This window comes from Plasmopara halstedii (assembly GCF_900000015.1).
Source record: "Plasmopara halstedii genome assembly, contig: Scaffold_2165, whole genome shotgun sequence".
Classification (NCBI taxonomy): Eukaryota; Oomycota; class Peronosporomycetes; order Peronosporales; family Peronosporaceae; genus Plasmopara; species Plasmopara halstedii.
Window position 1 is genome coordinate 23,036 of NW_020189073.1, and position 13,885 is coordinate 36,920.

The 13,885-nt window shown below is 42.0% G+C and overlaps 4 protein-coding genes across 4 annotated transcripts; 2 read left to right on the plus strand and 2 right to left on the minus strand.

The window, feature by feature from the left end:
- Window positions 1-1,497: 1,497 nt before the first annotated feature.
- Window positions 1,498-4,368, minus strand: PHALS_03281 (uncharacterized protein; the record flags this gene model as incomplete). Its single annotated transcript, XM_024717554.1, has 1 exon — window positions 1,498-4,368. The coding sequence occupies one exon, from the start codon at window positions 4,366-4,368 to the stop codon at window positions 1,498-1,500; it is 2,871 nt and encodes a 956-aa protein (XP_024583042.1).
- Window positions 4,369-4,636: 268 nt separating this feature from the next.
- Window positions 4,637-7,222, minus strand: PHALS_03282 (transducin wd40 repeat-like superfamily protein; the record flags this gene model as incomplete). The annotated part of the gene is made up of 5 exons (XM_024717555.1): window positions 4,637-5,468; window positions 5,543-5,713; window positions 5,772-5,853; window positions 5,924-5,951; window positions 6,293-7,222. The coding sequence occupies 5 exons, from the start codon at window positions 7,220-7,222 to the stop codon at window positions 4,637-4,639; spliced, it is 2,043 nt and encodes a 680-aa protein (XP_024583043.1).
- A 134-nt stretch (window positions 7,223-7,356) lies between these two features.
- Window positions 7,357-8,613, plus strand: PHALS_03283 (uncharacterized protein; the record flags this gene model as incomplete). The annotated part of the gene is made up of 2 exons (XM_024717558.1): window positions 7,357-8,515; window positions 8,606-8,613. 2 exons carry the CDS (start codon window positions 7,357-7,359, stop codon window positions 8,611-8,613), a joined length of 1,167 nt encoding a protein of 388 aa, XP_024583044.1.
- A 2,930-nt stretch (window positions 8,614-11,543) lies between these two features.
- PHALS_03284 (uncharacterized protein) lies at window positions 11,544-12,110 on the plus strand (the record flags this gene model as incomplete). The annotated part of the gene is made up of 1 exon (XM_024717559.1): window positions 11,544-12,110. One exon carries the CDS (start codon window positions 11,544-11,546, stop codon window positions 12,108-12,110), a length of 567 nt encoding a protein of 188 aa, XP_024583045.1.
- Between the last annotated feature and the right edge of the window lie 1,775 nt (window positions 12,111-13,885).

Genomic DNA, 13,885 nt, shown 5'->3' on the forward strand with positions numbered 1-13,885 from the left:
ACATGACATGAGAAATACTTTCAATATAAAGTGCGTGATATAGGCACACTGCATACTCGCACGTTGATATGATTGATTTCACGTTAGCGTTTTTAAGGTAAAGAAGCTCAATCAACACTGATATTACGATAAACGAAAGCTTAAAAAACGTTATTCGTCTTTGTTGAATGAATACTGTAGTGTGATTGATAGCTTACACTTCATAAAAGACTTTTGGCAAAGTTCCCAAGAAAGTCAAGCTCAAGCGAATTGAGTACGCAGGGTGTGATAGCAACTAGGAATACGTCATCAAAATATAACTTTGATTTAAATAGCTTCCAGCGCTATAATCAGAAGGTAGAATTCGCATGCTTGTACCTCAATAAGAAATCGAATTGATTTATTTCGACTAACTCCTATAGCTAACAACCTGGTAAAGTAACAAGGTAGCAAAGGCTGAGTAGAGATAGACAGCAAGATTGCTTCTGGCAGTTTATAAATCTGGATGCTTATCAATATATACGAGTTCGCCATATCAAGCGCTGTGCATGGATGCAGGTGACGAAGAATGGCACTTCACGAATGTGTGTGTCCAAGAATTTTTTTGCACATTGGAGTCATAATCCTGAAACCTGACAGAATGAAGCAACGCATTAGGCTGATCAATAACAACTTGGTCAGCCTAACTAACATCTGGGCTAAAACTAAATGGCCTCAGTGCAGCTACGAATTGGTGAGTGCTGAGAGAGATGCAAGTGCTCACACGATGAAGGTCTTTACTTTGCTTCCCCTTAGAATCGATTATCCTTAAGGAACAGCTTGCAATTAGTTAAGTGACAACAATATTCGTCACGTTTGAATGACACCTGATTCAAGAACACCACATTCCTCAATCTCTTAGAATTCTAATTTTTCGCATCCCTGATCTCGCTAGTTAAACCAGAGATTACACCCACTGTCGATGACGACCTATGCCTATCTCTAAGTCCTTCGTTGCACTCCATCGCAAGACCTGGCATTATTATCGATCAAATTACGATAAACTTCCCACTGATGTACCCAGCCGCCACCGACTAATCTTAAAAATCTTTTTGCTGGCATACGTCATCTTCAGCAACTTCCGAGCTGATCTTCGTCTGCAAAACTAGTGTACGCTTTGTGCTACAAGTCTAAAATCTGATCGTCAAAATCTCAAAAAATCCAACTTTTGGTGTTTTGAAAGCATATCGCCACCTTTTGATCGCAGTCAATTGCAGCGACATTTGAATCTTATCAATTTCACTGCAAGATGATTTTGTTTACCATACATAATCTATGACATGGTGCCGTAATACGGCAGTATTTCCATTAGTCATTGCGCTGTTATGGCATCGCCCATATGTATCAGCACAAGTTGTTGGATCCGGAAAAATTAGACCACGGCCTCATTAAACCTAAAATACATCCTAACGCACCAAAGTATTCATAGCAGAACGATAGACACTTGCGAAGTTAGTACTATTCTAAAACCACCACTAGCTAAGTTTCGTCTTCTAACCCAAGACTCTTTCCAAACGCATATTGAAAACGTCGTCGCATCATCTCAGATCTGATTGCTTGCGCTTTATATAGTGTCTGCTTTGCAGCCATTTGATCCATTGTACCAGGACGCAGTACAATTTTCCGGTTTGCATTGACAATGACCGTCACGTCTTGAAACTCAGCGTCTTCCTCAACCAATTTTTTCAAGTTCAGTTTGTTCTCGTCTTGCCGAATCTTAACACAGTTTCCAGCTTTAGTGTGCGGTTTTATGTGGGATAACGCACTGTAATCTTCTTCCTCGGAAGAAAAATAGCATTGGGTCTGGACTTTATCCATGCGAAGGATTGGCGACGCTGCTGTGATAGCTCGTCCCTCGTATCCTTCAGATCGTTTAATCATTCGTGAAAACTGTCTTGCCTCCTCGGTCTCTTCTGCTTTCCTCTCTCGACTATTATCTTTAGAGGCCAAAGCGGTAACTTTCGCATACGGTGAGCTTAAAACTGTCCGATCCTCGATTTTAACCCCCAGAGTATATCGATAAGGTTGAATTTTATCAAGTAGCAACGATTGGCTTGTCAGGTCCGATAGCACATTGGACCGGAGTAGACTGGAAGTATCTTTTCGAGCTTCTGTTCGAACAAGATCTTTACCGACCACGAGTGCATAATCCTTTCGTGAACCTAGTATCACTTTGGCAGGTGCTGATGCCCCAGTGACTAGAATTTTATTTAAAGTCGCATTCTCCAAAATCTGTACTTGATCGTCGCCTTGTTGGTGACAAGGACAAGAATGAATACAAGTATGATTATGATCATCTTGATGGCAAGATTCTACTACCCACGGAGAAATTGTGCCGCTGTCATCGTCTGGAGACTGTTTACGTAGACGTTTGGCACTTTGTTCGTTCTTGTCATATCTTTTCTGGATCCTCTTGCTAAGAGGGTAAAATCGTCCTCTCACCTTGCCAGCAAAACCAAACTTAAGTAATTTCTTTTCGTCTCGTACTTGACTTTCAATCATGTTATAGCGCTGACTACACTCAATGGAATCATCGTTGATGACAGTGCAAAGTTGACATTCACTGCTTCTGCTACTGTCGATTTTTCTAGAGCAGCAATCACAAGCACCATATAAAAAAGGATCGCGCAATTCCTTTGAGAATGCGCATTGATTTTGAGAGTCCGGCAGGTCCAAATGTACCAAGTTGTCTTTGAGTTTGATTACCGATCTATTGCAGTTTAAACTTGTAATGTTTAAGGCTTGAGGGTTGAACTCGTGCTCGTGTGATAAGTGGGGCAGCGACTGAGACACAAGATTCGCCCGGATATTCTTTCTGACCACTTTATCGTGTCCAGATTGCGAATTTTTTGTACCTTCAGGCACCTTGAATGAAGTCTTTGGTAGTCGAGTCTGTTGCTTACTTTTTTGCTTCGCCAAAGGTGCATCAGCATTAATTTTGTCGAGCTTTACGCAGTTCACTGACTGAAGTTTTGATGGAGAAGACAACGAAGTTCTGCGTCCACTATTTATTGTCGCCATATTGTAATATTCGTCTGGCAATAGTGTGTCTCCATTTACAATTTCAATCTGATGTGCTGAGCTTGCTAAAGCATCTTGGAGTCCTTTTATATTATTGTAGCCGGCATCAATATCGAGATCTACACGTGATTTCTGCCAAATCGTTGCCATCTCCAACTCCATTTTGGGATGAATTAAAGGCTGTGATGGCGTTGTCACTGTGTTATCAAGGACCTCGCCTGTATAGTCATCAAAACATTCGTTCTCACGTATTTTTATTCTCAAAGCTTGTGAATTTGCAGGGAACATGAAAGACTTTGTATTTGATCCACGCTCTTCAACACTTGACTTCCAAATGTTGCCTTCAAAGTCCTCCAAATCAGGTAATTTCTCAAGTACATTACGCTGCTCACATCTAATTTCCAGATTGTCAGTGTTCTTCGCTGGGTACTTTCTTTTAATGACTCCATGTATCGAATCTTTAGATGCGATTTTTACCGATGCAGCATCTTCTTTCATGTCGTTTAAACAATAAGACTGACTTTCGTCTTCGACTCTCGATAAGCGATCCATCTTTATTAAAGTTGAAAAATCGTGATAACTATCCGTAGCAGAAATCTGTTTCTGCGAACGCAACAATCTTTTCCCTATATTCTTTTCATGTCGTACATTCGATTGCATGGTGCTCACTCCTAGCACAAGGTTTCGAATAAAAGTCACGTAATCTTCCGCATTCATTGTTTCACACCAGATATCTGCTAATTCAAATATACTGTCAAAAAAGGAGGAGAAGCTCATTACTAACTCGCCGTTACGATCTCGATTCCAATCTTCTCGAATTATTTTTTCCATATTCCGAAGGCGTTGCTTACTTGCATGGGGTTCCAACGTTCGTCCAATTTTTCGAAATAGAGAAGTGTATCCGCGCTGATCAATACAACCCAATTCGTCTCGAGGAAGGTCGACAGACCAGAGTTTATTAATGGCATTGACCACGTCTGGATGGTTGCGCAGATTAAATCGTAGTGTGAGAGCCTCAGGTGTGTAGAAAAACCGCTTTCCAGCCTCAAGATTGATATTGGCTTGCTTATAAAAGTCTTTGGATGCAAAAGGGGATCGTTTCTTTCGATCAGTAAGCAAGTCTCGAGCTTTTAGCAATGCTTGTTCTTGTAAGTGCTGGTATTTGTGTCTCTTTAGTGTTTGTAATCGAGCTGTTTGAATCGTAAAGTTCAGCTCCAGCCAGAGAACACTCGGAGATTTGTATTTCCAATTCTTTTGACGCTCATGAAGAAGTTCAGATGGGGCGACCACGACTTTCACTGCAGACTTGTTTTGGTTCTTTTTGTCCATCTGATCGAAATACAGCCGATAAGAAATATTTAAGCTGCTTGAAAATTTTCAGAGTTTTCTAATGCTAACTGCTGCCTTTGAAAGAATTTTTTATAGCTGAAGTATAGAATTGCGATGCTTCCAGCTAAGAGATACACGAGATTGTGTTCGCTCGCTTTCACTAACACTTTTGCCCAAATTTATTGTGAAATACCATGAAAAGACATCACATAGTATTTAATTATAGCAGATTCTCATTCTACCTTAAGCTGTAGCTCTCATCTTAGCACTACTGGACAAACGAAAAAGCGCTTGGTCTACCACTATCCAGCGTTACATTCAATTTATGAACTGAAGATTGGCAAGCTACTCCAATAGGAACTTCATCAATCAATGGCTTCGAGACACCGTTTTGCATAATGTTGTCACCCTCATAGTTCAATTTCGATTCACTGGTACGGCGTCTCCACGAAGCCTGAACAGCTTGCGATACCTTCGGACTAAGAACAAGAGACGATTTTGAGCTCTGGATATTGTCTGTAGACACAACGAGCTCGGGTTTAAATATCTTATCCACTGCCAGCTTGCCCGGAGACATGCGAGGTTTCGAAGGTTGAGAAGCTGCGACTGGAGCGCGAATCTTGTTCTGCCCACCAACAATTTGGACATGACGAACGTGCGGCTTTACTGGGCTACTTTTCGGTATAAGCGCCGAGTTTGTGCCGTTGGAGCGAATGAGTGAAAGCAGTTTTCGTGCACCCTCACGTACCACCTGATTTTGTGAGCTGGTTCGAAGGCTATCAAGATGGCTCAAAAGCTTCGAGTTTGCTTCGAAAACAGGAATATATCGTCCCGCGAACGGTTTGATCTCCACGAGTATTTGCATCAGTAAAATTGCCTTTGCGCGCACCTGCCACGGCTGACTAACTTGAATGTCTTGTAATCGAGCAGCAAACGCAGCAGCCATGCTAACGGCGTCAACGCGAGGAATCTGAGCAAGCAAACGCTGGACGCTTTCTGCACTTGGAATACCATTTATTCCACCTGGAGGCGTACAAAGTACGACCAATTTCATTTCGTAGTCGCAACCTTTTGTTCCATCTCGATCACAAGCAAAGCTACTAGAAACAAGCACAAGGAAGCACGTTATCGATGGGAGAATATAAAGATTTACTTTCACAAATGACAAACCCACTTTTCGAGCTCAGCATCGGGTGTCAAACCCACCCAAGACTTTCGCATTGCATTGGAAAAAGTTGGTAGTGTGTGGCAATCACTTTGGCCATCACGAGCATTTTGCTCCCCGTCGTTGTCAAGAAGCGCAAAGCGTTTGTCTGGCGAAAAATCTTGGTAGTCCCAGTCCTCACTAACGTTAAGTAAATTAGTTTCCGGAGAAGTGAAATGACCAGCAGAATATAGCGTACATTGCCTGCTCGACCTGATGCAAGTACTTGTCTTTGAGTTCATCTAAAAAGTGCATGGCTTCTTCCATTTCTAAATGCTCGTCTGTAAGCCGAATTATTCCAAAATGAAAGCTCGACATCTTCAAACGAAGGAGCAAGCATTTTTTCAATACCGACTAGTGTGTATCGCCCATCGTGCTCCTATCTCTATTTTATTTGCCTCCCTCTAGACCTTGTCGATGTACTAATCTCAACATTGCAACGGCCTCTAACACTTATAGATCACCCTGCTAACCCGATATTCCGTCACAGAGATCAAATTCAATGTTTGCATTCAAACTACCTAAGATAACAGTCAAAGCGCTCACATCCACTATAGGTGTACATTTCAGCTCTTATAACCATATCATTTTATAGCTACGCAATAGACATCAAGCAGCAGACTTGGCTATCTCCTCGCATCGCGCAGCTTCTTTCGTCTGTTCGCCTTAACTCTAAACATCGAGCTTAAGGTAGTCATTGTCAAAGTGGTGAAGACGGACGTAGCCATCTTCAGCACCAGACGCATAACTTTTACCATTAGGGTGAAAAGCTATCGTGTTAATGGGTCCAAAGTGGCCTTTGACACGGCCAAATTCCTCTTGAAAGACCATATGAAAAAAACGAGCTTCAAATTTGCCCACTCGACCAGATGTCGTTGTGACACTCATGGCCTCTTGACCACCGCCCAATACAACATGCTCTTTAATTGGTGAAATAGCAGCAGAATTTACTGGACGATCTGTTTCGTACACCTTCAATACCTTCAGTGTCTCAACATCGAGAAGTTTGGCCGTATTGTCCTTGGATGACGTGATTGCAAGTGTCTTGCTCTTGTTAAATGCTACGTTCGTTATTTCACCGGTATGGATTTTGTGACTTTCTAGTAACTCACCCGTTTTAGGGTCAAAAAGTTTAATAAAGCCGTCTCCACCTGTCGTCATAATGGCCTTGTTCAGTGGCATCCAATACGCTCCAGTGATCCGTCCCTCATGTCCATGTTTCGTGATAGTCAAAATGGGATCAGCACTCTGAAAAGTCAAATCCTTGGCTAGCGCATAGACAAATACTGCCGCTGGCCGATCGGAAAATTTGTCGGCCACCGAGACAAAAAACTTGTCACCAGTACTAAAGTTGACACTACGCGCGGGACCAGTATGCGGAAACGAAAAGAGCTCTTTGCCCGTCTGGACATCCCATAATTTCACGGTCGCATCAGCAGCAGCTGTGAGAAGATGATCAGAGTGATGGCTCACGTCGCAAGCCCATACAGCGCCCGAATGACCCACATACGTGCCAATACGTTCACCAGTGTCACTATACCAAAGGTTTGGTGTATGATCTTTAGCGCATGAAAACAGAAGATCACCCTCGCGATTATATTTGATCATAGTCAAGGATCGCGAGTGGCCTTTAAGTAGGATCGGACGCATATTAGAGAGAAGAAGCGATTTGGTTTTGCTAATGAAAAGACCAACTGACCACCAATGACACAAAAACCTGTAATTTTTCATTACTACAAATTGTAGAGATTTGTGATTTGCATCTTATAATGAGGACTAAATCAATGTTTGTCGTATGGCGGCGGTTAAAAGTGCACAATGCGCGACGATTCTCGAGTGCGAGCGCCTCAGTTGTTCATTCACTCTCGTATTTATCACATCAAAGTCGCGTACATTTTCAAGCAAGTGATAGTTCGAGGACAAACGTGGAGATTGTGCCAGTTTTAAGCGCTGACGAATTTGCTTTACGTGTTCTGGAGACGGACAAATCAATTGACATTCAAAATTTATTTGATATTGAGAAAGAAAGTGCCAGTCATTCAATTGATGTCACAAGAGTTTGTATTACTAAAAAATACAATTTCGATGCGAATGTGCAGCTGCTTGTGCCTCACACAGTGGCTCTGAATCTTGCAGTGGCTAATGGTGGTGTAATATTAAAAAATAAGTTAGAAGGAGATGTCAAGGTGGTTTTGGGCTGTGGTGATATCCAACTTGATAAAGTACGAGGCGATACTGTCAATCTAACGACAAATGGCGGCAAGATTGATGTCTTGACGCTTGTGGAAGGAAAGACAGTAAGATTCAACGCCACGGAAAGTGTCACATGCAAGCGACTGATGGCAAATAATGCTGAGATCATTTTAGGAAAAGGAGAAATATCGAACTCTGTTTTTGGAGCTATTTACGCTTCAACATGCAATTTTGTGTCTAGAAACCAATCGGGTCAATCAAAGCTTCGTATTGGAAATGTTCATGGATATCTTCGCGTGTCAAGTCAGGGACTTGAAAGTATAGATATAGATAGTGTGACTGGAGCGCTAGACATTGAGGACAGCGGCAATTCTTGCAACGTTATGGCGCACTTTGACTCATGGACCAATCAAATGGCCAGTAATATTCTTGTAGGTGGCGATGTGCACGTTTCTCTTCATCCGTCAGCATCAATCAATGTTGAACTTCATGGCGTACAGGTGACCACAGGAAAAGATACTGAGTTTGTGAACAGTGAGATGGATACACTGGATGAGAATTATGCCATTTTTACTGGTGAACTGTGTGCTCAAAAGACAGCAAAGGATATGTCGTCGGGATCAACGGGTAAGATCAATGTGGACAGCGCGAAAGATGATGCTATGCGCACGTCTTTTTTCATGAACAAAATTACCGACTTAGATGAGACTGAGGTGAAGGCATCACGACTATTCGTTCATTCACTAAGTGGTCAGGTGTTTTTAAATCAATTGAATTGGATTGAAAACCTAGAGCGCAAACACTTAAAGAGATTTGTGTTTGTTGAATGTGGAGGTACAGGTGATTAGTATCGAGATTGACCGCAGAATTGAAAGAATGAGTAACGTTGCGAAAGTAACTCCTTATCGCGAACTTCGATTGTACGCTGCACTTTTTAAAATACACCACTACGAGTGTCATAGTAGCTGTCGCTTTTGAGCTTTGCATGGTATTTTAAAAGCTGGTTAAGATTAATACAACGTGAAAATTTAAATAAGAAATTAAAGTAATGCGTGTAATTTGCAGTGTTGCACAAACTATATGTATTGTACACTATCTGCTTTTCATTTTCAGAAACTGCTTAACGAAACGATCACATTTTGTCAAAAATTGCCAACCACCTATTTAAAATTTGCTCGCGAAAATCTTAATCAATTTAAATAACATTACTTAGAGGGACATAGACTAATTCTGAGGATATTTCAGGCTTGTTTTGTTCCCCATTAACTTGCTGTGCTCCCTCTGTTCAACCTCCATCTCAAAGAGATTGTTTTGAAGCAGTTCCACTGTTGTTAAATTAATGAAATCGGTGTGACTATCAAACGTGTAAATGACAAATGAAAGTAAATGGCAGAATGAGGACTTGGGAACGTAGATTTACGTTTTCGTTAAAACAACTAAGACGTCAGCGTCTAGAAGGTTGATGAAGTACACAGAGCAGAGGAATATATAATATCAGTTCTATAAACTGCTGAAGAAATATTGCTATACTTTCATCTAGATGAGTTGCTCCAACTAATGTCACCTTCAAGAAGAACGCACGGTGGTGTTGGCTCTTAAATTCTCGTGTCACTACCGGAAATAGTGATAGAACACTTTTACGGCGCTTCGCAATTCGGGATAGTTGCAGTAAGTTCACAATCATCGAACGGACAAAAGCATGAAGAAAAACGGATTGATATGAGTTTTAGCCTGTTGAAGAGGTATGGACAAAGCTGAAATTTCTATATGCTCAATTCCTTCAGGATATACCAGTCTCATGCGAATATGAGATTCAGCTGCAAAGCTCAAGAGTCGGTTTGTGGAGTGAACGATTCTTTTTAATCCATGGCCTGGTAGGAAAGATATGAAAGCGTGTGAATTTCTATCATGACCAGAAGATGCAGCTGAAAACAATGTAAACATGTCAATGCGCCAACAAAGCTTTTGCTTCGAAAGGATAAGATTTTTGTCGTGAAGATCACTCGGAGTTCGTGACATATTTGACAAAACACGAGAACGTTTAAACACAATATCCACTTTTCAGAATAGAAATCAGCAACTTTGATCTGCGTTGTCGATCAAGTACAGATTTTAGTTTCTCTTTGCTTAAACAGCGAAGTGACAGACAAAAAACTAAAGCTTAAAGGTCCATGTGGAGTAGTTAAAAACTCCATTGTATTCACAAGAAAACGTATTTGACGTTTGATAATACTGGGTCAGTGTGCCATGACAAAAACGTTCGTTGGGTCTCCATGATTTCTACGGACCGGAATTATGTCTTCATGGTGACAATGACGTATCCACGAGGTCTACATCGACAATGTGGGTTTAGATTGTTTGTGACATGAAGGTTTCGATTTCTCTATAAAACAATATACTATCTTTTTAGCCTGCATACTTCAAAAGTATACCCTCTGCTAACTGGAAAAGCTGTTAAAGAAATTTGTAATATAATGCCCTCAATATTGACGATGTGCTGAGGCTTTAAATTTGCATTACTACAGAATAAATCGAATGGCACAAGAGGTTTTTGTACAAGATTCGGAGCTACACCAACGCAAGCATTTTGAGAATTGGTCAATAAATTGGTCTTGCGTAAAAGTGTGGCTGACTACTTTATCGATGACCCTGACGTCATGCATGTGATGTCTAACCAGGCGAAGCGCATTTTAATAAAGGAAGCAAAATGTTGTTCTGAGGGACAGAGTGAACAACAGTTGAGACAGCAATAGTAGGCAACATTCTGATGGTTAGTTAGGTGGTAAATAATCTAGCAGCATACTTCATCTGCCATCAAATAAAATTTAGAGAGTACTATCATACAAGGTCGGTAACACATGGTCGATGATCTTAACTACAGTGATGTAATCGATGGTGATGATGGCGAATTGTAAAGCGCCATTGTAAGAGACTTGATTATGATTTATCCTTTACATCCCACTGCTTTATTTGGCTATTGAAATATGCAAAATGTGCAGCAGGTAAAGAGTTGCTGTCGCTAAACGATGTAACAATAACCAACCAGTACAGCTATCAGAACGGAGGAAACCAGAGTACAATTCTATGAGACCAACCTTTAAATGAAGCAGCATTGTTTGTAAGTCTTGTTACTAAGACATGGTGTCATGAATGCTATCCAGTAAGCTCGAGTGTAACGATGAAAGGCACTTCTGACACTTTTGATCGTATTTGTACATGACCGTGTTTGCCATTGGATTTTTTTCGTTTTATTGATACAATATCAGTTGTATCCTTCATATTATGGGATTATACTATACTGAGTAATCGTGCATCTGGCTATCGCTCACTTTGGTACTTGCGACTAAACAACTTCTTGTCGAGTTGTAAATCATAAACGTCCAGCACGTCTTTCATAGAATTAGGTAATGAATATGAGTTTGCGATAATTCGGGGGATTACACACGCTACACCACGAACTATCGATATCTGACCCTGCAATTTAAGAGATTTCACATGCATTACAAACATGGCGTTACAACTTATCGATGCTGCTAACTATAAGCTTATATTACATTTTGCTGGTTAGAATCATGCTGTCGCGTAAAGTACAGATCTCAATCACGAATCCCATAAGGAATTGAAAAGCATGGACCAAACGTACTGTGGTGTACCTTTGATCAATTTATGACTCGCTGACGCACTGGGCCATTTCCAATTTTACTCTCTTCAATCCACTTGCATCACTTCTAGTCCGATGGTATCGTCAGAAATAAGTACGCTTGCTATTATATCAGCAATGTCAACTGTGGCCCTCTTGGCTCCCAATGTTATTGCACATCAGATCATCTTGCTTCCAGAACCTCAATGGAAGACGAACGACAAGGACACCAAATACAACCCTCTCGCCTTTCTGGAAAATCAAAATTTTCCGACTTCCGCAGACTTCGGGGGTTACTTAAAAAAAAATAACTACAACTCACTTCGTGATTTTCTCAAACGCGCGAATTACACCGTGACCGAAGGAGCTGATAGAGACTGCGGATTCACGGATCCCAATGGTACGCCCCAGCCCATTCCAGCTGGCAACAATATGCGATTCACTGGATACACTCACGATGGCCTCTGTGAGATGTGGCTTGATGACACCAAAGTGCTCAGCGGATCCAACTGTCACAACGACTTTCCTGGAAAAGACTGCCCTGTCGATTACTCGTCGTGCAAGGACAATTGTGTCATGTACTGGTACTGGCTGGCCGTTCGTCTTCTGAAAAATGAGTATTCGTGGCAAGTCTATAAGGCCTGCATTCCACTGACGAGATCAGGTAAAACTGGAACACCGGACAAGAAAAAGTTGCGCGTGTAATCGAGTATTAAGTGGATCTGCCTTGCGTGTAAGGATGAACTGTATTTACAGTTTTCTAACCTCCAGTCTGCTTATTTATTTCTTACAAACAAAATAAATGATAAACATTCATCTCACCTTCTGAATAAATTCTCAACCACAGACTGGTTCACTTTCTTTTGTCTACTTGCCTACAAGCTTAATGCTGGTGATTGCACACAATTTTATTTGAAAAATCTCACATGTAAAAATGCCTGGTTATTTGGTACGACAGAACGATCTGACAAAGATAACAAACGAACTCAACACAAAGCGACAGCTGTTTTGATCATTCAAAGTGCTCAGCATTGTACTGTAGCCTCGTACCTGTGTATTTCTCCAGACGTGTCAGCTAATAACAATGAAGATGGGATTTTTCATAATCATTGTTGTGGCACTGGTGCAGTGGTAGGCGATTCGCAATATTAAGTATCTCATGTTCACTGTCAGCACCATGATCCTTGAAAATGTCTCTGGCTAGCATTATCGTAAAAAGTGTATCTGCAGGTAGAGCTGTAATGCCAAATGCACAAAAACAATCAGGCTTAGAGTTTGTTGCACTCACATAGTTGACCGAGAATGAAGCATCTGTTGCTTTTCTTATAATTCCACCATGCACAGCTACAACAAGCAAATCTTAACTATAATTCTGACAGTATCAACCACTAAACTTCTGCTTGCTGATAGCCGTCGAGCAAAACAACGCGCGGATTGAGTTGCTTCAAAAATGGTTGCCACCAATAAGAAGCTTAGTCGTATGAGAGGGCTAACTGTTAAGAAAGACGAAGTGGGTATATTGAGGTCCTTAGTTCGCTATTCCGAGTTACCTCTAAGCCTTTCCCATGACGTTATTCAGGGCGCAATTATGACGCGTCATCGTGTGCGCAATCACATTGTCCTTTGGTCCGGAGATTCGATCGCGCAACGTATGCTGTAAGCCGTTCTTCTACCACTCCTCCTCGCGATCGTGTCTCCGCCGCCATAACTAGCGCAACCCACGAGCGCTCGCAGCTCTGCAAGTTTGTGCTAGTCTAACGCCTTTGTCAGTAAGTCCGCGAGCATAAGGTCGGACCGGACGTAGCGCATCTCAACGACGCCGCGACGAGCAAAGTCCTTAACAAACTTGAGGCGCACGTCGATGTGTTTAGTTTTTAGAAACGAAGTCTCTCCTTCGATCTGGCGAATCGTGGCCTGGTTATCCACATGCATCGACAAAGGCTGAGTCGGTGCAAGTCTTACCAGCTTAAGCATATCTTGAATACCGCGACAAATTCGGCCTCCATAGTTAAGATAGGGACGCCACCTTGTTTCTTGGCTGACCAGCTTACAGGTATCCCATTTAACAAACCGATAGCACCAGTGAGCGATTTTCTGTCCCCCTTGCCGGCAGCAAAGTCGGCATCACTGTAAAACTCGGGCGTTATTTGTTCGTTGCGGTCGGTATTAGTGTGCATTTCACGCCACATTACCTTGCTGCCACTAAGATAGCGCGCTATCCTCTTTGCGAGTTTCCAGTCTCGTACGCACGGTGCATGTGTCTGGCGCGTGGCTTTGTGAACCGCAAACGCAATGTCTAGACGTGTGCATCATGCAATCCATAGCAAACTGCCGACCAGCGACTGACACGAACGAATACTTGGTGACCCGGATTCTGGATTTTCCTGCAGCAGCGCACTACCTGGCGTGACTTCTTCGTAGAAATCGTCACCAATAGGCGTCCGCGTGGGGTTGGCCGAACCCATGCCGTGCTCACGCAA